The 23,983-nt window shown below is 41.8% G+C and overlaps 2 protein-coding genes across 2 annotated transcripts in view; one reads left to right on the forward strand and one right to left on the reverse strand.

Annotated features, from left to right (window-relative positions):
• The window catches only part of brf1b (BRF1 general transcription factor IIIB subunit b), a gene marked incomplete at its 3' end in the record, with an annotated part of 152,137 nt that overhangs the window by 50,813 nt on the left and 77,341 nt on the right, over nucleotides 1-23,983 (forward strand). Inside the window, exon 6 of the mRNA XM_084314116.1 lies at nucleotides 1,293-1,365. Coding sequence (XP_084170242.1) covers nucleotides 1,293-1,365 — 73 coding nt within the window. The remainder of the gene's footprint in view (nucleotides 1-1,292; nucleotides 1,366-23,983) is intronic.
• Nucleotides 3,608-22,458, reverse strand: btbd6b (BTB (POZ) domain containing 6b). The gene is made up of 5 exons (XM_084314653.1): nucleotides 22,336-22,458; nucleotides 19,362-19,683; nucleotides 16,738-16,828; nucleotides 6,849-6,967; nucleotides 3,608-6,188 (listed from the first exon to the last, which is right to left on the reverse strand). The coding sequence occupies exons 2-5, from the start codon at nucleotides 19,583-19,585 to the stop codon at nucleotides 5,138-5,140; spliced, it is 1,485 nt and encodes a 494-aa protein (XP_084170779.1). The 5' UTR covers nucleotides 19,586-19,683; nucleotides 22,336-22,458; the 3' UTR covers nucleotides 3,608-5,137.

Here is a 23,983-nt window from a genome sequence, read left to right on the forward strand (position 1 = left end):
TGAAAGGGTTAACCTTCTGTAGTGTGGTAGTGAAAGGGTTAACACTTTGTCATGTGGCAGTGAAAGGGTTAACCGTCTGTAGTGTGGTAGTGAAAGGGTTAACCGTATGTAGTGTGGTAGTGAAAGGGTTAACCGTCTGTAGTGTGGTAGTGAAAGGGTTAACCGTATGTAGTGTGGTAGTGAAAGGGTTAACCGTATGTAGAGTGGTAGTGAAAGGGCTAACCGTCTGTAGTGTGGTAGTGAAAGGGTTAACAGTCTGTAGTGTGATAGTGAAAGGGTTAACTGTCTGTAGTGTGATAGTGAAAGGGTTAACCTTCTGTAGTGTGGTAGTGAAAGGGTTAACACTTTGTCGTGTGGCAGTGAAAGGGTTAACCGTCTGTAGTGTGGTCGTGAAAGGGTTAACCGTCTGTAGTGTGGTCATGAAAGGGTTAACGTCTGTAGTGTGGTCGTGAAAGGGTTAACCGTCTGTAGTGTGGTCGTGAAAGGGTTAACCGTCTGTAGTGTGGTCGTGAAAGGGTTAACCGTCTGTAGTGTGGTCGTGAAAGGGTTAACCGTCTGTAGTGTGGCAATGAAAGGGTTAACCGTCTGTAGTGTGGTCGTGAAAGGGTTAACCGTCTGTAGTGTGGTAGTGAAAGGGCTAACAGTCTGTAGTGTGGTCGTGAAAGGGTTAACACCACATTCAGTATCAAGGACAAGGATTACTGGTAAACAGGAAATGAAGAGAGTGCTAATTTCTGCCATAGACAGGGGGGACGATGCACTGGGGCTTATATAGACCTGTTCGCTGTATACAAACATACCGTGTTCCAGCCAATCAGCAATACCAACGGAGTCACGTGACTAAGTTGCCCCCTACCTGCGCGAGCTGCTGCGCTAAGAGAATACGACGGGGCTCTATGGAGAAACCATGGCACTACCCTGACTAAAAGTAGTTTAAAACTAAAACGGCTGGATGTCATTTAGCCAAATCAGCACGGCTGTGAGTGTGTCTTTCACCTTTTACATAATAGCTTTGGCATGTATTGATTGATCGCTAGCATGGCTAACAAACGCGAATATATTGTAGTCCGCCCCGTTGTTGTGACCGGGATCACGTTCCTCTTTGCCCCCGTGATGCACGACGCGCTACACTGAGTCTGACGTGGACAGCGAACAGGTCTATGATGTCACGCTGACGTGAACACATGAGGGGTCTATTGCTGGCGGTCACAGAGGTGCGCTGACCAGCGGCACGTGGAGAGGTGCAGAGCGGGACGCGTGGAACAACTCTCTCCTCCTCCTCCTCTCCTCAGGTCAACGTTTACATCCTGGGCAAGACCTTCCTCCTGCTGGCGCGCGAGCTCTGCATCAACTCTCCAGCAATAGGTGACGTAAACCCACCGACCTGGAGGACAACTACAAGACAGGCTTTCGGTTTTCATTTTATACAAAAACCTTTTTATAAATACAACAACAAATTTTTTTTATATTGTACATTTTTTTAAAGCTACAGTTCGGAACCTTTGTCTCCACCTACTGGCAGTGAGAGTAATTACACAAACACTGTCCTTCCTCTGAACGCGGTTTCTTTCTCATCTGCAGCATCTAATAATAAAAATAATCTACCAGTGCAATAAGCAAATTTGGCTTGGCAAGATTTCTTGAAATAAGTAAGATCATTGTAAATATCTGGGGTTCTCTCTCCTGATTGGATAAAGTGGGAACGGGATACCAGAAGAAAAAAAATAAAACATTCTGTTTACTGCAGAGCAGGAGGGACTGGGAGACCCATGTTACTGACCAGACACTCTGTATCAGTGATGGCTGTTTACTGCAGAGTGGAGGGACTGGGAGACCCATGTTACTGACCAGACACTCTATATCAGTGATGGCTGTTTACTGCAGAGCGGAGGGACTGGGAGACCCATGTTACTGACCAGACACTCTGTATCAGTGATGGCTGTTTACTGCAGAGTGGAGGGACTGGGAGACCCATGTTACTGACCAGACACTCTGTATCAGTGATGGCTGTTTACTGCAGAGCGGAGGAACTGGGAGACCCATGTTACTGACCAGACACTCTGTATCAGTGATGGCTGTTTACTGCAGACTGGAGGGACTGGGAGACCCATGTTACTGACCAGACACTCTGTGTCAGTGATGGCTGTTTACTGCAGAGTGGAGGGACTGGGAGACCCATGTTACTGACCAGACACTCTATATCAGTGATGGCTGTTTACTGCAGAGCGGAGGGACTGGGAGACCCATGTTACTGACCAGACACTCTATATCAGTGATGGCTGTTTACTGCAGAGTGGAGGAACTGGGAGACCCATGTTACTGACCAGACACTCTATATCAGTGATGGCTGTTTACTGCAGAGTGGAGGGACTGGGAGACCCATGTTACTGACCAGACACTCTATATCAGTGATGACTGTTTACTGCAGAGTGGAGGGACTGGGAGACCCATGTTACTAACCAGACACTCTATATCAGTGATGGCTGTTTACTGCAGAGTGGAGGGACTGGGAGACCCATGTTACTGACCAGACACTATATATCAGTGATGGCTGTTTACTGCAGAGTGGAGGGACTGAGAGACCCATGTTACTGACCAGACACTCTATATCAGTGATGGCTGTTTACTGCAGAGTGGAGGGACTGGGAGACCCATGTTACTGACCAGACACTCTATATCAGTGATAGCTGTTTACTGCAGAGTGGAGGGACTGGGAGACCCATGTTACTGACCAGACACTCTATATCAGTGATGGCCCTTTACTGCAGAGTGGAGGGACTGGGAGACCCATGTTACTGACCAGACACTCTATATCAGTGATAGCTGTTTACTGCAGAGTGGAGGGACTGGGAGACCCATGTTACTGACCAGACACTCTATATCAGTGATGACTGTTTACTGCAGAGTGGAGGGACTGGGAGACCCATGTTACTGACCAGACACTCTATATCAGTGATGAATAGAAAATGAATTGAAAATGGGGGACCCTTATGTAAACAAGACGAAAGTCTTTCTCTGGTCTGCATCCCCTTAACAATTGTGTGTATTGAGCCGTACTGTATTGTACCCATTCTGCAATCTGTCAATAAAATGTTCAATCAATCAATCAATTAATGGCTAGTTACTAGGGTTGGGCATCGTTTGGATTTGAACGATTCCGGTTCCGATTCTCCATTTCGATTCCGGTTCTAAACGATTCTCGATTCCGATTCTTTGAGGTGCAGGTCAAAACAGGTCACAGCTTATTTCGCAGGAGATTTTATTATTATTATTTTTTTATCTTTGATTTTTTTCATACTATTCACATTGTCAGTTGACTTTATACAGTTTAATTTGGTTGCTGTACTGTAACTAGGGTATTAATTAACAAAGTTGAAAAAAATTTAAGAATCGAAATTAAGAATCGAAATGCAAATATGTTACTTCCAGAACCGGAAGTTAGGAACCGGTTCCTATTAGAACCGGTTCTTGGTGCCCAACCCTACTGGTTACTGCAGAGTGGAGGGACTGGGAGACCCATGTTACGGACCAGACACTCTATATCAGTGATGGCTATCAGAATGTAGAGCTATTTAACACTTATTTTGAACAAAAAAACACCACTTAAAGCATTTAAAAATTACTTTTAGTTGCATTTATCAACTAGAATATCCAAAAGTTATGCACAATGAAGATGAGTGTTGCATTGCAGTCATTGAACAGCTGGTCCGGATGAAGGAGGTTCTGCTGTACGTTTTGATTGCTGTTGCTTGTTTTGTGTTAAAGGGATAGTTGTGATTTCTGGAACCCTGGTCCTATTTCGTACTTACGGTGAGATCGGTAGAATCCATGCTGTTCCTCATACCAGCTCTGGCTAGTTAGCCTCAAACCAATGCAAAGTCAATGGGATCGAGCGCTTGCGATGCAATACGTCTCGCTGTGATAACGGGGAGGTCATTTTCGAATGATTCCGAGACACCTACCCCCAACCGTATAATTCTAGCCTAAAAACAAGAATTGTATGTTATTTAAATCCTGTGACCATATGGCACAGTATTTAGCTATCAATGAATTCAGTTTGAGATGTAACAAAATCATCTTTACATTTCATATTTGTGTAAAGTTGCCCAAATAGTGCTAGGAATAGCAACGCATGTCCCCTTTAAAGGAACACTAGGGGAAATGCACTTGCCGTGTTCTCCAGAGTCGGACAAGAAGATAGATACCGATCTCCTCTCTGTGCGTTGAGTAGAAAGCTATCCGGCAACCAGCTAGGCCAAAAACCAGATATCCGGCCAAAAACACGTCTTTTAAGCTAGGCTAGTGGTCTCTATTCGCTTCCATTAATTTGTGCTAAGCTAAGCTAGTTTACAGTCGGATAGCTTTCTACTAAACGGTATCCATCTTCTTGTCTGACTCTGGAGAAGACGGTTTCCCATAATGTTGGCGTGTTCCTTTCATTCTTAACCGTTGAGACCGGGCTAATGGAAAGAGGTGAGAAGGAGTGGCGACACCTTAAAGGTTTGAGTCACAAAAACTTTATGTTCAGCAGTTCCATAAAGCTGCGCAACTAATACAAGACATGTCATTTTGTCAGCCAGCATCAAGCTATAACGCTATTAACAAATCTGCCTGGAGTTTATGTACAAAACCAAATACTAACACGAGTGTCCCCAGTAGGAGTGTTAATACAACGTATATCTATATATATACCGTATACTAATATATACATGTGAGGCTGCCTGCTGCAGTATCAATAATTACACCATAGTTCAAATCTCAATAAATACATCTGAAGAGCATTTCTTCACTTGAAATGTAATTGACAGGCATTGTTTGCGTTTGCATCAGATCCCAAGGCAATATATTTTTTTAATAACCCCACGCGGCATGTTCATGAAATCCCAACGGCCAATTCCACGCAAGTTTTGGCTAAAACCCACGACTCACACGTAGAAGACCAATTCGGGGATCTGGCGCACCCCGGTGGTCAAGCGTAGAATATCAGCTCAGGGATCTGCCCCCCGGTGGTCAAGCGTAGAATATCAGCTCAGGGATCTGCCCCCAGGTGGTCAAGCGTAGAAGATCAGCTCAGGGATCTGCTGCCCCCCGGTGGTCAAGCGTAGAAGATCAACTCAGGGATCTGCCCGCCCGGTGGTCAAGCGTAGAAGATCAGCTCAGGGATCTGCCCGCCCTGCACCCCGGTGCCGTTGGTGCTGTCCGACGAGCACTGGAACTGAAAGGTCACCTGCCCGCACAGCACCTCCGTCATGCCCTCCTGGCCGAAGTAGCTGAGCTCGCTGCCGTCCAGCACGCCGCTGACCGTGTAGAAGGTGTCCTGCTCCACCTGCACCGGGTGCTCGAACCACACCGAGAAGGTGCCGCTGGAGCCGTCCGACACGAACTTGGTGAGGTGCTGCGCCAGCGTGACGGTGCCCTGCCGCTTCAGCTCGATCTTGGCGCTGTACTCCGCCTTGCCGCCGCTCGAGCCGTACAGGCCCAGCCCGGCGATGAAGATGCGCTTGTCCACCGCAAACTGGATGCTGTCGCAGCGGCCCCGGTAGCGCCACTGGTTGCTTCGGTACGCCGACGACTGGAAGCGGTGGCACCGCCGCGGCGCCAGGCCCGCCCGCTGCTCCAGCGGGAAGTCCAGCTTGGGCTTGTGGGCCGCCGTGTACCACAGGAAGAGGTCGCGCGTCTCCTCCAGCGTCAGCACGTCCGACTGCGCCGCGCCGTCCGCGAACTCCTCCAGCGTCATGGCGGGGATGCGCACCAGGTACAGGGCCTTGCCCAGCGCCGCCCGCTGGTCGCGCGCCGCCGCAGTCCCCGCTCCCACCACCAGGCCCCGCCGGCGACACTCGGCCGCCGCCCAGTCCAGCGCGGCGCGGAAGACCGTGGCCTCGCGGGCGTTGAGCGTCTCGCGCCGCAGGATGATCTCCAGGGTGTGCGGGTCGATCTCGCGGAAGCCCTCGGAGAGCAGCGCCAGCTCGGCCTGGGCGTCGATCACCTCCCAGCAGCGCTGCGTGAGCTCCGCCTCCTCGAACAGCCGGCTCTGGGAGAGCAGCACGCAGGCGTTCTTGGCCTCCAGGCTGGTCTCCAGGAAGGTGACGCAGGCCTTGGCCAGGGCGGGCACGATGTACTTCTTGGCGGCGTAGAGGGTGGCCAGCACGGTGTCGGCCTCCAGCTCCACCTCGTCACTGTACATGTACCTGGGGAGGAAGAGGAGGAGGAGGAGTGATGAAGACTATATTACTGTACATGTATCTGGGGAGGAAGAGGAGGAGGAAGAGTGATGAAGACTATATTAATGCACTTTATTAAGAAAATCACCTTGAGATGGTAAATGGTAAATAATGGTGCATTTATATACAGTAGCATATGGAAGAAATTGTGTATATGGTATTTATTTAGTATATATATTATTATATTTATATGTATATTTATATAAATGTATTTATATATAAATGTATTGGATTATATAGAAATACAGCGTTTATACATATAATCAATGATAGAATACAATATATATTTTATATATTATACAAATTATACAAATTATATATATAATTTGTGATGAATAGTTAAAAAGGTGGTAGGAATAAAAAAAATATTTATACTTCTTCCTACTCCTTTTTCGAACTGGGTACACTATGATTTGTTTATGTTTCTCTTTTTGTTGTCTTTTTTTTATTATCTTTTGTGTATATATATATATATATATGTGTCAAATGAACAGATATATATTTTTGTTTTTATACTTGTTCGAGAGAAAAAGATCGCTCATTCATTCCTTCATTCATGGTGGCAGCTACGATAATAATCGACCCCAGAGGACTTGTAGTTGTGCGTCTCCCTCCTACTGTACTTACTTTAGTAGAATTAAGAAAGCGGCCGGTTCCACGTCTGGGATGTGGATCTCTGCCTGCCCTTCAGCCAGGTCTCCGTAGAACATGGCACCAAACACGGAGCTCCCCACCGCCAGCACATACTAGCAACACAACAAGACAAGGAGCAATTACATCCAACAATAATAATAATAATAATAATAATAATAATAATAATAATAATAATAATAATAATAATAATAATAATAATAATAAACTTACTACTCTATTTATATAGCACCTTTCATACAAGAGTTGCAGCCCAAAGTGCTTCTCAGCATGCAATTTTAGAGTAATTAGAGATGAATACTGAAGAACTAGAATCATTAGAGGTTCTCAAAGTGAGGTCCATGTCCATGAGAGGGATCTGGGCAGTCCCCATAGAAAATTCAAAGTTAACAGGACCAAATCATCAGTTTCTTATTTATTTATTTAACCTTTATTTAGCCAGATAAAACATTGATCTGGTCCAAGAGGCCCCAACAGGAGTACAAATATACATATATACATATACTGTACATACATACACACATATACACAAATAACAAAATTAAAACACAGTTAAGAATCATACACATAAGCAAATAAACAAACAAACATATGCACAGCCTATGTACAAAAGAAATAAACAGTTCATCTCTAGTCTTTACAGTTTTCTTCAATTGCATAAACACTCAAATCAAAAGTATTACACAATTATCAAAACCTTACACTCAAGGAGCAAAACATAGGCCCAGATTTGCACCCCTATAAGCATAATGTCTTTTGCAAAACAATACACAAAGTGATTTGCAAAACACTAAACACACTTGCATTACATTAGACACAGAATGTCAAATTACCACACATATGAGCCAATTGGTTAAACACAGCCATCAGATGCACAAACACACCATTGCTTAATTGTAGATACACCAATCAGGTTTAAGCACTATAAAAATGCAGCAGGTGAGTTCACCTGTCTTCAACCAAAATGGAAGGAGAGTGAAGTACTGTACACAGAGAACGTGAAAATATACAATACATTCACCAAACACTACACAAGACAACCAATGATGCAGACTGATGAAAATATACATTTTCCCCCATTTTCCCAAATCAGTCAACATGTCAACATGGAGAATCAAAAAATTATCTTGCCAGATCCAGCTAGGCAAAGAGATCATGTCTAGTATTTTCTGTACTCTATTTAAAAATTTTCAAAATTCAAAATTCAAAAAAAAAAAAAAAAATTGACTTCCGGTTTAGCTGCAATATGTAGCGCACGCAATTGGTTACAGCTCCGCTCCCGTTATCGTTAATTTCGTTTAAAAACCTTATTTGGACAATACCAAAAGAGATTAGACCACATCGTATGTATTGATAAGACCCTCTACTAACTATATCAAAAAGACAACATGGATAAGGATAAGAGAAAGGGTGGAAGGAAACAAGACACAGCAATTCTAACGGCGCCGATTGAAACACGCTCAAGGAAAATAACAGGCGACGCTGTGGCAGATCCGTTGGGGACAAGCCCCGACGCGGGGAATATAGAGGAGAATACACAGGGACCAAGGACAACTGGCCCCGAGATGGAGACAATAGATGACAACATAACAGGAACATCAGAAAAAAGTACCGTGAAGGAAAAAGCAGGCGATTTTGAGAAGATAATAGCAAAAACATCCATCGGATCCCTCACTGCTCCAATAACATCAACTGACACAAGCAGTTCAGTTGCACAGCCCGACTTCAACTCTCTGACTATCCTGATAAAAGAACAGATGGTCGCTTTCAAAGCACACGTAGAAGAACAGTTGGTCGCACACGCTGAACACATCGATACTAAATTCGAAGAGGTTATGAGAGCGGTCGCTTTGCAGTCCGTGCGAATCACGACAGTGGAGATTTCGGTGACAGAAAACACAAAAGCAGTCAAAGCGAACGAAGGTGGCTTGACAGAGATGGGAGAAGAGATGGAAAGAGCTAAAGAGGAATATCGGAGGGAAATAAAATTGCTTAAAAACGAAGTGATGGAGAGGCAACTAGAAACCCATCGTTACCACAGGCGGAATAACATCCGCATTGTGGGGCTTGATGAAGCAGTGAACTGCGAAGACATCAACTTTCCAAAAGAGTTATCAACGATTTTGGAAAACTCCGATCCAAACAAAGTGCCAGAAGTGGAACAAGTTTACAGAATTGGTTCCCAGGGGCAAAGTATCAACGGGCCGAGAGTCATCATTGTCACTCTGCGGAAAACTACAACAAGGGATGACATCATCAAATATGCTCGCAACCAACGTGGGAAGCTGAAGTATGGTGATAAACCAATATTTATCTACGAAGATTTGAGCAGAGAGGCCATCATCCGACGTCAACCATACAAAGATGTGATGCAAAAGCTGTACAAAGCCGGCTACAAGCCAAGGCTAGCATATCCGGCGCTGTTATCATTCTTGGGCAATAACGGCCGCAGGTCAGGTCCATATACACCCTTTGAAGCTGAGGATTTCCTGAATCAAAATGCAGCAAATAACCCAAAGCATGACGAAAATGCCGGAATCAGTTAAGCCTCTCTCTAAATATATACCAGTGTTGGAATGACTTTATTGTGTTCATCAATGAGGTCATTCCACCAGTGTTGGAATGACATTGTTGTGTTCATCAAAGTAGCAAACGATATGCAAGTCGTCTATAACAAAGTGTACTGTGTATAATACGATTCATAATACATTATAATTTCAGTCTCTGGTCTCTGAGGGGACAAATAAATATCAATGCAAAAAGATCTATCTGGAATATTCTGGGTTTATCGCTCAAATGCCCTGGGTCTCTTAGATCATTCTGGAATGTAAAATAGTCTAGGCACTAGTATATTCTACAACCTTCTAGAATATAAGGCACCATGACAACGAAGCATACAACTCTAACAATAACATTCGGTGTGCATACACATAGCAGATAATAAATTAAATTAAGTGCAATCAGTCCTTAATAATACTTTAAAATTAACCACACATAAACGTATGAGCACAGCAAGGTTATTCTAACAATTTAAGTAATCACTCCATTAAAGGCACATTGAAGCGCTAAAAGGCGCTGCTTTTCTATCTTATCTAATCAGTTAAATCGGTTCTAGTGGCTTCTCCACGTTGATAATTATTTATCTCTTATTCCTTATCTATATCTTTCCATTGATTTTTATTTTATTTAATTTTTTCTTCTCATTACTCTATATTTTTTAAATATATTTTAACTTACATTGTTCTTTTCCAATGTTCTTCACATTAAGGTGTCAATATTACTCTATATTTCTTAAATATATTTTAACTTACATTATTCTTTTCCAATGTTCTTCACATTAAGGTGTCAATATTGCTCTACAATCTTTTCCTTTTTTTTCCCCCCACACGTTGGTGGAGGGTTCAAAGGAATATGTCGATAAAGGTTTATTCTCTTTTTTTTTATTTTATTTTTTATTTTTATCTTTAGGTTATTTATCACAATACTTCATTACAGTAAGGGAAGGTGCAAGACCAAAAGCGACATTCTATTGCAATAGAATGGAAATGTTAGATCCTATGGCAATGAGCATAGGAAAATTAGGATTACAATGCTCAGTTTGGGCAATCCGGTGGACCATGGGAGAAAGTCAATCGCGGAGGATGTGTTCTTGGAACACAGGCATGTTCGACTTTCTGGGTGAGGGGAAAATAGGGGATTTTTATTTGTATATATATATGTTTTTAAGCTCAGCTCTCAACGGGACCTCATTAATTGGATGTGCATCTATTGTAGCTTCATACTCCAGAAACATTACCAAAAACTACACGAAAACATGCATAGACTATGGCTAGTTTGAATATAATGGTATGGAACACCGGTGGGATAAACAAACAACACAAGCGCAAAAGCGTGCTTACACTGATGAAAAAAGAACATGTGGACGTGGCTCTATTAAGCGAAACGCACATTTTAGAGGGAGACATAAATACGTTAGCGGATAACATATACCATAATATTAGTCACTCTTCTTTTGCTACGAGAACTAGAGGGGTAGCCATAGTCGTCAGACGCAAATTAAATATCGAATTGAAAGGGGTATGGTCGGATGCTGAGGGGCGCATAACTATAGCTAGGATTATACACAATAACAGGAAAATTGCATTGGCAGCGGTATATGCCCCGAATTTGTACGAAGTGGGTTTCTTCACTTCACTAACAGGAGAAATGTTAAACCATCCCGAGTACTCATATATAATAGGTGCGGATTTTAATGCCATTTGGAACCCAAGGATGGACAAAACTTACCTTTCCTTCTCCAGCGAACAAAAGAATTCATCTAAAGCATTAAAAGATTGGTCGAAATCAACAGGAGTAACTGATTTATGGCGTTCACTTAACCCCATGACCCGCAAGTACTCCTGTCGTTCGGCGAGACACAACACACTATCCAGAATTGATTACGTCTTTGCATCCCCGAGAATATTTGATAAATATGAAGTGGAAATGACACCCAATGCGCTATCAGATCACTGCTACTTAATCCTGAAAGCAACATTTGGTACACTATCTACCCGGGCCCCAAGATGGCGTTTTAATTCGATGCTGCTTAACAACAAGGAATTCATTACACAAATTAAAGAAGCTCTCACAGTATTCCTACAAGATAATGCTAACTCGGTGCAAGATCCCAGAATATTATGGATGTCGGTAAAGAATATGATCAAGGATTTCTCGGATAGATTTACCTCCATATTGCGCAAAAATCAAAACACAAAACTGTCTGAAATGGAAACGCTTTACTCAACGCTTTTTAATTCTTTAAAATACAACAACTCTACTAGACTAGATAACCAAGTTAACATTCTAAAGACAGAGATCAAAGCAATGTACAGACAAAAATCGGAATTGCAAATACGCAGCACTAGACAACAGCAGTACTTCCAAGGTTCTAAACCTAGTCACCTATTAGCCATGCGACTAAGAATTAATGCAAAATTTGCAGATATAACTGCCATTAGGAAACAACAAGCTCTAGTAACAGAACCCAAAATAATAAACGATACATTCAAAGAATTCTACTCCGATTTATATAACTCAGAAACGACCTTTGATCAAGACAAATTAGACACATATCTTAATCAAATTACTCTCCCTAAACTTACGGATGAAGACGCTAAACAGTTAGAAGTACCGATCACATTAGAAGAACTCAAGAAGGCCATATCCGGAATGAAAAACGGCAAAGCTCCGGGAATTGACGGTATCCCATCAGAAATGTACATTTCTTGCTGGGACATATTTGGACCCTTATTACTAAATATGATCTTATACTCAGTCAAAGAGGGAAGCTTCATTGAACACCAAAATACCGCACTCATTTCAGTTCTTCACAAAAAAGACAAAGACCCCACTGAGTGCGGTAGTTACCGTCCTTTAAGCCTCCTCGGAACCGATGTCAAACTGTACTCTAAGATATTAGCCATCAGATTGCAAAAGCATATGACGTCTTTAGTTCATCCGGACCAAACAGGCTTCATAAAAGGTCGCCTGATCAATGATAACATAAGGCGAATACTGCACGTACTAGATACAGACAAAGAGGACATCACACCTAAGGCGATACTATCCCTGGATGCTATGAAAGCATTTGACAGGTTGGAATGGTCGTTTCTATGGGCAGTATTGGAAAGGATGGGGTTAGGAAAAGGTTTCATTGATATGATTAAAGTACTATACAAGGACCCATCGGCCAGGATTACAACAGGCACATTCATCTCCGATATCTTTCCGGTATCACGCTCAGCCAGACAAGGTTGCCCTCTTAGTCCCGGACTATTCGATCTATCATTAGAACCTTTAGCACAATTTATAAGACAATCCCAACACATAGAACCAATAGTAATCAAGGGCACACATCATAAAATTAGTTTATATGCGGATGACGTAATATTGTTCATGCAAAACCCCAACAACACATTGCCGCTTATACTCAAGTTGATAGAGAACTTTGGTGATTTATCGGGATTTAAAATAAATTGGCCTAAGTCGGCTTTTCTTCCTCTTAACACCAGTGCAAAAAAAGAGACAACCCTCCCAGGTGCGATACCCATGGTCAAACATTTCAGATGCTTGGGTGTGGAAATATTTCCCACCATAAGACAAACGGTGAAGCACAATTACACAAAAATACAGAACAAAATCAAGGACGACCTGGACAGGTGGGCAAAACTTAAAAACTCAGTACAGGCAAGGGTATCAATAGTTAAGATGGATGTATTACCAAGAATCAATTTCTTCAGCTCAATGCTTCCGTTACCTCCTCCAGAGGGCTACTGGAAAAGATTACAAACCTCCACATACAAATTTATTTGGAATAACAAACCACCTCGCATAAAAAGATCCACCGCACAGAGAAATAAAGCAGACGGTGGCATGGCAGTCCCAGATTTTTTACAATATTTTAATGCCTTCACATTAAGACCATTGAAGAAGATATGGTTTGACCCCGAGGCTTTGGTATCTTGGAGAAAATTAGAAGAAAACATAGTAGCCCCACAGAGATTGAAAGACATAGCATACACTAAACTTTCAATCAAGCATTGTGAGCGAGAATTTGGCCCAATAATAACCCATGCAATCAGGACATGGCGGGAAACACAAAGGAAATTTCCTAACCCTCAAGTATGGCATAATCACACTCCCATATTCAATAACAATGCTCTCTTAATGGGAAAACGACCTATAAGATTCCCTATATGGGAAGAAAGAGGCATACACTCATTAGGGGATATTTTTAATAACAAGGGCCTCTGTAGTTATGTCGAAATATGCATAAAGTTTAACCTCACCGAGTCCACATGGCTTTTTTACATACAGTTACGACTTTGTATGAGATCTCACGGTGTTCCATTACACATACCAATTGAACACCACAGATACCACAAATTTTTCTATGAAAGAGATACATTGGGAGGTTTTGTATCAGGTTTTTATTATCAATTACTAACGTCCTCGTATGAAACCCTTCAACTAGACAATGTCTGGAGGAGGGATATACCAGACCTGGAAAATGACTTTGATTGGCAAGGAGCCTGGGCAAATGTCCGACTTACATCAAGGAACCCGGATCATCAACAAATCAATCTGAACTATATTCACAGGACATACTTGACTCCTATAAGGCTGTGCAAAATGGGGCTTATACAAGACTCCAAATGCTCCCAATGTACAAATGGGGACGAAGGAACATTTATGCACATGTATTGGGACTGCCCACCAGTTAAGGCATTCTGGAAAGATGTGTCCCAACAATTATCAATACTCGTATTTTGGAATATACCTGTACACCCCGCGGTATTGCTATTGAATGATGTTTTTGAGTTTGCAGTGAATCCACAACTAAAAAGATTGGTTTTATCGGGTATCACAGTAGCTAAAAAACTGATCGCATCACGTTGGTTTCAACCGGAAAAAATTTGCCGGAAAGTGTGGTTTCTTACATATCTCGATGTGATATATCAAGAAATATCTACAGCAAGAATTCTGGGGCTCAATGAATCCAAAATGTCAATGTGGTTAGAAGTGGTGGAGAGAATAAAAGCTAGCCTATAATGGTGGTGTCTGGTTAGGAGTGAGGGATAATGGAGGTACTATCCAAGAGGGGGTCCGGGAGGGGGGGGGTTTGAGCTGGAGCATATGTGTGTAGGGTTTTAGAAAATAGGTATTAGGGGTATATTATATACTAACATTTATATAATTGTAACTTCGCTGGATATACACTGTATACGGTTAAAATGTTATTATTGACTATTTTTGTTTTATCCCGTTTCTGTACTTGCATATATTTTAACCACCTTTACTGAAAGTTTCATTATACATTGTGTGTTGAGTACTGACTTTTAATAAGTTTTGTTTTGCAATAATAAAAAAATTAAAAAAAAAAAAAAATATTCAAAATTGTTTTTGTTTTACTGTAATTTTAACCTGTACTGGATACAGTATTTTATGTTTGTCTGATATTTGCTGAGCTTACAGTGTTATGCACATAGTAGCATGAAAACTGGGACATGTTTTGTTGTGATTCTCCATGTTGAAATGTTGACTGATTTAGTTATATGGAGAGAAAATTTATATTTTCATCAGTCTGCATCATTGATTTGGGTATATGGAGAGAATATTTATTTTTTTCATCAGTCTGCATCATTGATTTGGGTATATGTAGATAAATAAATTATATTTTCATCAGTCTGTATTGTGTGTTTCATTATGTTTCAGTCTTTTTTTTTTTTTTTTTATCAAACTAAATCCTTAATTTGAATAAAGTGATTAATCTGATTAAATGAGTCTCTTTTTTATTAAATCAACTTTCTTTAATGAATATAACGTTTTTTTTTAATACTATAATATTAGTGTAGCCTAATCTTTATCTGCAACTGTGAAGAAAAACCACATTGGTTCAAACAGAATGAATAGACACATAAAAGAAACATAAAAAAAAAAAAAAATTATTAAAAATTAAAAATTCGAATTTTGATTTAGAATTCGAATGTTAACATAACGAGCGAACGTTCGAACATTCGGGCTCAGCCTTAACACACACACACACACACACGCACACACACAGGCTAAATACAGGAAATAGTTGCTAAGGAGGCACAAGGGTTAAAAAAAGAAGAAGCATGAATCTGCAACAGCTGCGACCACGTACAGTACAGCATCATCCACGTGTGCATGAACACACACACTTGACCTCGACGCCAAATTACAGCCTCCTTTGGGTGAAAACTGTGGCTTCTAGAAGGCAGGGCCACTTTTGTGTTAGACCAACAAGCCAACGGAGCTGTTATAGAGCCATTATAGAGCTGTTATAGAGCCATTATATAGTTGTTATAGAGCTGTTATAGAGCCATTATAGAGCTGTTATAGAGCCATTATATAGTTGTTATAGAGCTATTATAGAGCTGTTATAGAGCCATTATAGAGCTGTTATAGAGCCATTATATAGTTGTTATAGAGCTGTTATAGAGCAATTATAGAGCTGTTATAGAGCTGTTATAGAGCCATTATATAGTTGTTATAGAGCTGTTATAGAGCCATTATAGAGCTGTTATAGAGCCATTATAGAGATGTTATAGAGCCGTTATAGAGCTGTTATAGAGCCGTTATAGAGCCGTTATAAAGCTGTTATAGAGCTGTTATAGAGCCGTTATAGAGATGTTATAGAGCCATTATAGAGCTGTTATAGAGCTGTTATAGAGCCATTGTAGAGCTGTTATAGAGCTGTTATAGAGCTGTTATAGAGCCGTTATAGAGCTGTTATAGAGCCATTATAGAGCTGTTATAGAGCCGTTATAGAGCCATTATAGAGCTGTTATAGAGCTGTTATAGAGCCATTATAGAGCCATTATAGAGCTGTTATAGAGCCATTATAGAGCTGTTATAGAGCCGTTATAGAGCTGTTATAGAGCCATTATAGAGATGTTATAGAGCTGTTATAGGGCCATTATAGAGATGTTATAGAGCTGTTATAGAGCCATTATAGAGCTGTTAGAGCCATTATAGAGCTGTTATAGAGCTGTTATAGAGCCATTATAGAGCCGTTATAGAGCTGTTATAGAGCCATTATAGAGCTGCTATAGAGCCATTATAGAGCTGTTATAGAGCCATTATAGAGCCATTATAGAGCTGTTATAGAGCCATTATAGAGCTGCTATAGAGCCATTATAGAGCTGTTATATAGCCATTATAGAGATGTTATAGAGCCATTATAGAGATGTTATAGAGCTGTTATAGAGCCATTATAGAGATGGTATAGAGCTGTTATAGAGCCGTTATAGTTATAGAGCTGTTGAGTGTTAGTGTTACAGAGCTGGTAAAAAATCACCTTGTGTGCCGGAACTCTCTGTGATTCACCAGGCGGGCCCACGATGAAGTGGACATCCGCCATGTGCTCGTTGTTGAACATCAAGGCATTCCTACGTGAGACATGAACCACAACGTTAGCATCTGAAGGAGGGTTCCATTCGGGCACACAGATCAATAGTATGGCTGGCCTGGAAAATCAATGCCAAAATCACTACTCCAATGCTTAAGTTCCTCTCTTTTTGTTAAGACTCCAAAAGATGTGCCTATACTGTACGAACTCTGACCTCTGTTGCCCACACTGTACGAACTCTGACCTCTGTTGCCTATACTCAATCAATACCTATCTACTGCCTACAAATGCCTTACACTGTAATCATAACTACCTACCTCAAGTTCCTCAACCCTATAGTCTATCCATATAACACTGTATGACAGCCATGTACAATAACACTGTATATATCGTATACATACATACATCATTACATACATAATATATTTATTTATATCCGTATATATCTGCATATATTCCCGTTTACATACCCACTCTGTGCACTATACATTTGAAATTTTGACATTTATTTGAAGGATAAACCCCTTGAGATATGCTATCTCGTTTTCGAGGGGGTCCTTAACATAGGATACAAAACATACAATACAATACAATACATAACAAAACAAAAAACAGGACAACAAATGCACTGACAGACGCTCTCCCAAGCTCACCCCCACAATCCACACTGATTCCTCCCAAGAGGATCACCAATATATATATGTTCCCTTATAAAAACACATACAAAATTATAATTTGATCTGAAAACGACATGTAAGCCCTAACACAGTAAATCAATAACAGTATCTGTGCTGTATCTATATATCCCATACCTACTCGTATAAGTTATATCACTGGCCAGTATGGCTTTACTACCATAATGTATTTATACTTGTATCACTGTACATAATAATTCTGTACATATGTAACGGTTGTGACATCGTCACCTTAAACTTCGAACCCGTGGTCTCCCATACCACGGGCAACAGCACAGACCGCTATACCAAGAGGTGAACTCACTGCTTTGTAACGTGTCTATGTGTCTTTTGAGGGTGAGAGTGAGTTTAACCCACAGCACCGCTCCTCACCCCCAGTCACTTCACAACATAGTCCATTGTGACTGCGCCTCGCGGTACCATCCGTTACACATACATCAGATTAGCATATTTACTCAGTAGTTTCGTTGTATAGTATATTCCATTTAAATCACTTGTTTACATTTAATCACACTGTATATAATGTTATTGCACTTTACTGTTACTTTTGCACTCTGGTTAGATGGCAACTTATTTTCATTGTTCTGTACTTGTCTTAGTTGTGCTGTACGATGACAATACATTTGAATCTAATCTAATAAGAAATAGTTTATAGAAATAATAATCCTATAATATTCCTTTTGAAAAGCAGATTTAATAGTTAAGTCATTGAGTCATTTAACCATGAGAACTATCGACCACATAGCTCATTTAAACATGCCAACTATCGCCCACATAGCTCATTTAAACATGACAACTATCGACCACATAGCTCATTTAAACATGCCAACTATCGCCCACATAGCTCATTTAAACATGCCAACTATCGCCCACATAGCTCATTTAAACATGCCAACTATCGCCCACATAGCTCATTTAAACATGACAACTATCGACCACATAGCTCATTTAAACATGCCAACTATCGCCCACATAGCTCATTTAAACATGCCAACTATCGCCCACATAGCTCATTTAAACATGCCAACTATCGACCACATAGCTCATTTAAACATGCCAACTATCGCCCACATAGCTCATTTAAACATGCCAACTATCGACCACATAGCTCATTTAAACATGCCAACTATCGACCACATAGCTCATTTAAACATGCCAACTATCGACCACATAGCTCATTTAAACATGTCAACTATCGACCACATAGCTCATTTAAACATGACAACTATCGACCACATAGCTCATTTAAACATGCCAACTATCGACCACATAGCTCATTTAAACATGCCAACTATCGACCACATAGCTCATTTAAACATGACAACTATCGACCACATAGCTCATTTAAACATGACAACTATCGACCACATAGCTCATTTAAACATGCCAACTATCGCCCACATAGCTAAACATGCCAACTATCGACCACATAGCTCATTTAAACATGCCAACTATCGCCCACATAGCTCATTTAAACATGCCAACTATCGCCCACATAGCTCATTTAAACATGCCAACTATCGCCCACATAGCTCATTTAACCATGAGAACTTTCTTACATAAGATATGAACTTGTATCTTTTAAACTAAGGAACACGCCAATATTATGGGAAATGCACTTATAGCATCTTCTCCAGTCAGACAAGAAGATACCAATCTCCTCTCTGTGAGCTCAGTAGAAAGCTATCCAGCTGCAAGCTAGCTTAGCACAAATTAATGGAAGCGGATACGGACCACTAGCCTAGCTTAAAACTCCGGGCGAAGCTAGCTTTCTACTGAACGCACAGAGGGGAAGTCGGTCTCTGAGTTCTCGTCCGACTCTGGAGAAGACGGTAAGCACATTTCCCCACGATGTCGGCGTGTTCAGCGGGCCGGTACCTTTCCCGTAGTGTCGGGTGAGTTGACTGCCAGCTGGTGGCGTCGACGTTGTTGTTGTTGACGTTCTGCTGGGCGGTGGAAGAGGAGGAGGAGGAGGCGGCGGTGGTCGGAGGGGTCGCCGTCTGCGTGACCTGGACGATGCTCTTCTTGCCGGCGGCGCTTGCCGCTGCGTCGTTGCCGGGAATGTCGGTGTTGATGCTCATAGGGTAGAGTTCTGCAGCCATCTTCTCCTTCGGGGACGGAGTCACGGTCTCACAGCATGCTGCTGGCGGCCCGTCCCACTGCCTCCCGCTCCGCCCGCGAGCCCTGCTGCGCAATGTCCCTGGAGGCAAGACAAGCCAGGATGTACTAGGGCTGTACCGAATGTCATTTCTTTTTTTATTTGATATTTTAAATCATATAAAACTAATTTCTTTGAAATACTCAAACGAAATCTTCAATTTTAATAAAGTGATTCATCTGATAAATGATTATTTTTTTTATATTAAATCAACTTTCTTTGAATGAATATAACTCATCAGTTTCGTCAACATCAATAATCCAATAAGGGCTCACGGTTGGTACGAAAGTGATGGTGACGTCTTGATGGAGTGTCGAGCGCCAAGCGGATGCAGATAGGCTACATCATTTATGATAAATGTTTTATTTGAATTTTTATGACGAGTCATATACTATAATACTATAATATTAGTGTAGAGCCTAATCTTTATCTGCAACTGTGAAGAAAACCCCCATTAGTTTAAACAGAACGAATAGACACATAATTTTTTTTATTTTTGATTAAATAATAATAAAAAAAAGAATTAGAATGTGGATTTAGAACTTGAATGTCAACGCTATGAATGAAGCTTCGAAGCTTGGAACTATTCGGTACAGCCCTAGACTGTACACAACCTCATAGTAACCCGTCCATAAAGGCAGTCCGTGGCGGGCCCCGGCATCAGCAAGCGCCGTGGCAAAGCTAAGTTGCGACAGCCCTGGCCTATCTTTTATTTTATAATTCTATTCTAATCTATTGATGCTTCTATTCTAATTTAGTTTATATTCCATTTTATTCTATTCCACCTTTTTATTTTATTCCACTGTAATTGTCTGTCCGTTAATGTCGCACCAAAAAAAAGACAGAATCAAATTCCTTGTATGTGAAAACTACTTGGCAATAAAGACCTTTCTGATTCTGATACAGTTTATACGTACTGTAGTTTATACGTAGCTAGTTTATATATGTAACGGTTGTGACATTGTCACCTTAAACTTCGATGCGCCAAGGGAGTTTCTAACCCGGGTCTCCCACGCCACGGGCAACAGCACAGACCGCTATACCAAGAGGTGAACTCACTGCTTTGTAACGTGTCTATGTGTCTTTTGAGGGTGAGAGTGAGTTTAACCCACAGCACCGCTACTCACCCCCAGTCACTTCACAACATCTGAAGTCCTTCATGACTGCGGTTTGCGGTACCATCCGTTACATAATGTCCATTTTTAGAGGAATTCCACAGACTCGTCGTGAATATCACTGTGGCCATTTGTGAATCTAAAGCCATCTTAATAACCATGCAGGAAGAGGGCGGCTGGGTGGCGCAGCGGACTAAGCGCTTGTCACCAACGCAAGAGACACTGGTATCGAATCCGGCTGTCAGCGCGGTGCCTCCGGCTTGGTCGGCCGTCATACTGGCTCAATTAGCAGAGTCAGCGGGAGGGAAGCCGGTGGGTGGTGGTATTCTGGTCGTTGTAAACAGCGACTCCTACAGGTCGGTCAGGGCGCCTGCACAGCGAGGGAGGGAAATGGCAGAGGTACTAGTGTGACCTCCCACGCGTTACACTTCGCCAATGAGAGTCCGCGCTGCCTGTCAGGTGAAAAGATGCTGCTGGCTGTCTCCTAATGTATCCTAAAGCATCTGTTAGACTTCAGGGCTCCCTAGTCCTCCTCACAGCATCGTTCCATCACTCTCAGCGCATCCGGGACCCGCCACGACAATCCTCTCTAGTGTCATCCGCATACAACTTGGACTTCGGCAGAAACTTAAAGACTTGTTGAAATGAATTCACACAATAACAACATGCCGGACAGCCTGTGATAATCCAAGAGTGGGAACCACCAAGCGTGTGTGTGCGCTTATGAAGCCTATTGGAACCGCGTGAGCGGAGCGCTCCATCAAAAACTGGATTATCATTGTAGTAAACAAAAAAATATATATTATATTGTAGTAGTTTGGCAAGACACGCACAGTCCCGCACTGATGAATCACGCAATGCTATTTCTCTCCAGCAGAGAGACCAGAGCCTGCAGGCTGGAGTTAACCCTTCCTCTCCAGCAGAGAGACCAGACCTTCCCATGTTGTTGAGTTAACATCTAGCACAGCAGGCCTGCGCCAGAACGGCCAATTCGAATAGAATATTAAGTACTTTATTAATCCCGAGGGGAAATCCAGCACCACAGATCGCTCATCACAATAAACATTTAGGTATATAGTTTCTATATAGGATAAGAATGTATATAAGATATACATTCTAAAATATACAGTACAATGTACAGTAAGATAAGATAAGCATTCGTGCTGCGACACCGTGCAGAAGAACACGTCACCAAGCAGCATAGCTGTCATTCTTGACTTCAACATTATGGCAAGCTTGCAAACCGAAAGTCACGAAAGGGGCTACATTATGGCTATAGAGGCGAGAGATCGATCGATCGGTGTTTGTAATAATAATCGCGGATCGGTGTTTGTAATAATAATCGTCTTCTCGCTCTTCTGCAAAAACCACCGTAAAGAAGAAAAATGCAATCGTCCGGTTGTGTGTGAATAATAATATACGGTGTATAAGGTCTCCCTCCCTCCCTCCCCGATCCGTGCGTTGTTTTTTTAGACGAGACGAGGAAACAACAAGAGCAAAGAACAAGACCCTGCGACGTGACGAGATGATGAGTTCACAACCATTCGGCAAAACACAGACACGTTATTTATTGTTTTACCTTGACGACGACGACGTGACGCGGAGGAGAGAATGATAACGTTCAGGTTCGGTTACTGGCTGCTGGACGGAGTGGCTGCCTGGTCGCTGCTGCTGCTGCTGCAGCCGGGAGCCATGTTGCGTCCTGGGGGGGGGGGGGGGCATCCTGTCTCACAACCCCCCCCCCCCAGCAGTCTGCAGGCAGCAACATCCAATAGGGTATATCTGCAGAGCCGCAAGCCCCAACGTCTGGGCGGGGCTTCGTGGCTTGGACTAGGTTTGAGGCGGAGTTTCGTGGCTTGGACTAGGTTTGAGGCGGGGCTGCGTGGCTTGTACTCGGTTTGACTGCAGTAGTCAGTTTGTGCTGTTTATTTTTACAAGCAGTGACGACTCGACAGCATTTGCATTTTTGTGTTCCGTGTTGCAGGTTAGGGTTAAGGTTAAGGTTAGGGTTAGGGTCAGTGGCGTAACTCTCTCTCAATGTGTGCGGGGGACAGATTTGGGGGCGTGGCGAGTGACGTCGATGGGGGGGGGGTTAGGGCCCCCCCCCCCCCCCCCCCTCTACCTAGAGTTTTTTTTTTTTTTAAATACCAGGGGTGCAATACCGCATTTTCCCAGGCGGTGGCGCCATTTCTCCATGTAAACGACACACTGAGCTCATACAGAAACAAGTATTGTTGTGACAAATAATAAACAAATTTGAAAGGTTTATGGTGAAAGAACATTTATTATATGGTGCTTCAATTAGCAATTATGAACACAGTAATACAAGATATACATGATAAAAAAAAAAAATACATGCTAAGTTCCTGAGAAACACTACTATACAATATAAAATTTTAGCTCTTAATGTATCTATCACCTTTATCTATCACCAATCACTTTTAATCAAATTTAATTACAGGTACAAAACGTTAACATAAATCACTCTTATGCACTGGTACATAAGTTATATAACAAACCTGTTTAATAAAACTCTAACCCTTATGGTCATGCCTGCATCGATTGTGCAATAATCCAATACTAAAATACCTGAGAGGGCACTGGTTCCTATGTAGACTACTATACAATTTTAACTCTGTCATTATTATACTTAATGTATCTAAACTATATTATACAAGAGCCACATCTGTTCTTTCCTTAAAGTGACTTTTTATATACCTCATTCCTTTAAAGTGACTTCTCCAAGTCTTCTCTCCAAGAAGTGGTGGAGAGAATAAAAGCTAGCTTATAATGGTAGTGTCTGGTTAGGTGCGAGGGATAGTGGAGGTACTTCTCAAGGTGGGGTCCGGGAGGGGGGGGTTCGAGCTGAGCATATGTGTGTAGGTTTTTTTTTTTAGATAACAGGTATTATGGGTATATCTTATATAAAACAACTAACCAAAAGGTTTTGATTGATTGATTGATTGAAAAGTTTATTAACAGATTGCAGAATGGGTACAGTACAGTACATCTCAATACATACAATTGTTAAGGGGATGCAGACCAGAGAAAGACTTTCGTCTTGTTTACATCAGGGTCCCCCATTTTCAATTCATCATAACATATATGACATACATGACATACAGATAGACAGTACTGCTACATCTATACATTTATGACATATCAGATTTGCAAATACAGTACTGTTTGTGATACAAAAGTGTCCAGAAAAGGAGTGTATATACATT

Source organism: Notolepis coatsorum (assembly GCF_963971535.1).
Source record: "Notolepis coatsorum genome assembly, chromosome: 5".
In the NCBI taxonomy this organism is placed as follows: Eukaryota; Metazoa; Chordata; class Actinopteri; order Aulopiformes; family Paralepididae; genus Notolepis; species Notolepis coatsorum.

What these genes read in the sequence shown, in the direction of transcription:
- btbd6b (XM_084314653.1), bottom strand. Translation starts at nt 19,585, where the DNA reads ATGGCTGCAGAACTCTACCCTATGAGCATCAACACCGACATTCCCGGC. An exon ending in AGAGAGTTCCGGCACACAAG is followed by an intron (nt 6,968 to 16,737) that starts GTGATTTTTTAC and finishes TTGTGTTGCTAG; the next exon opens with TATGTGCTGGCGGTGGGGAG. An exon ending in GCTTTCTTAATTCTACTAAA is followed by an intron (nt 6,189 to 6,848) that starts GTAAGTACAGTA and finishes CTTCCTCCCCAG; the next exon opens with GTACATGTACAGTGACGAGG.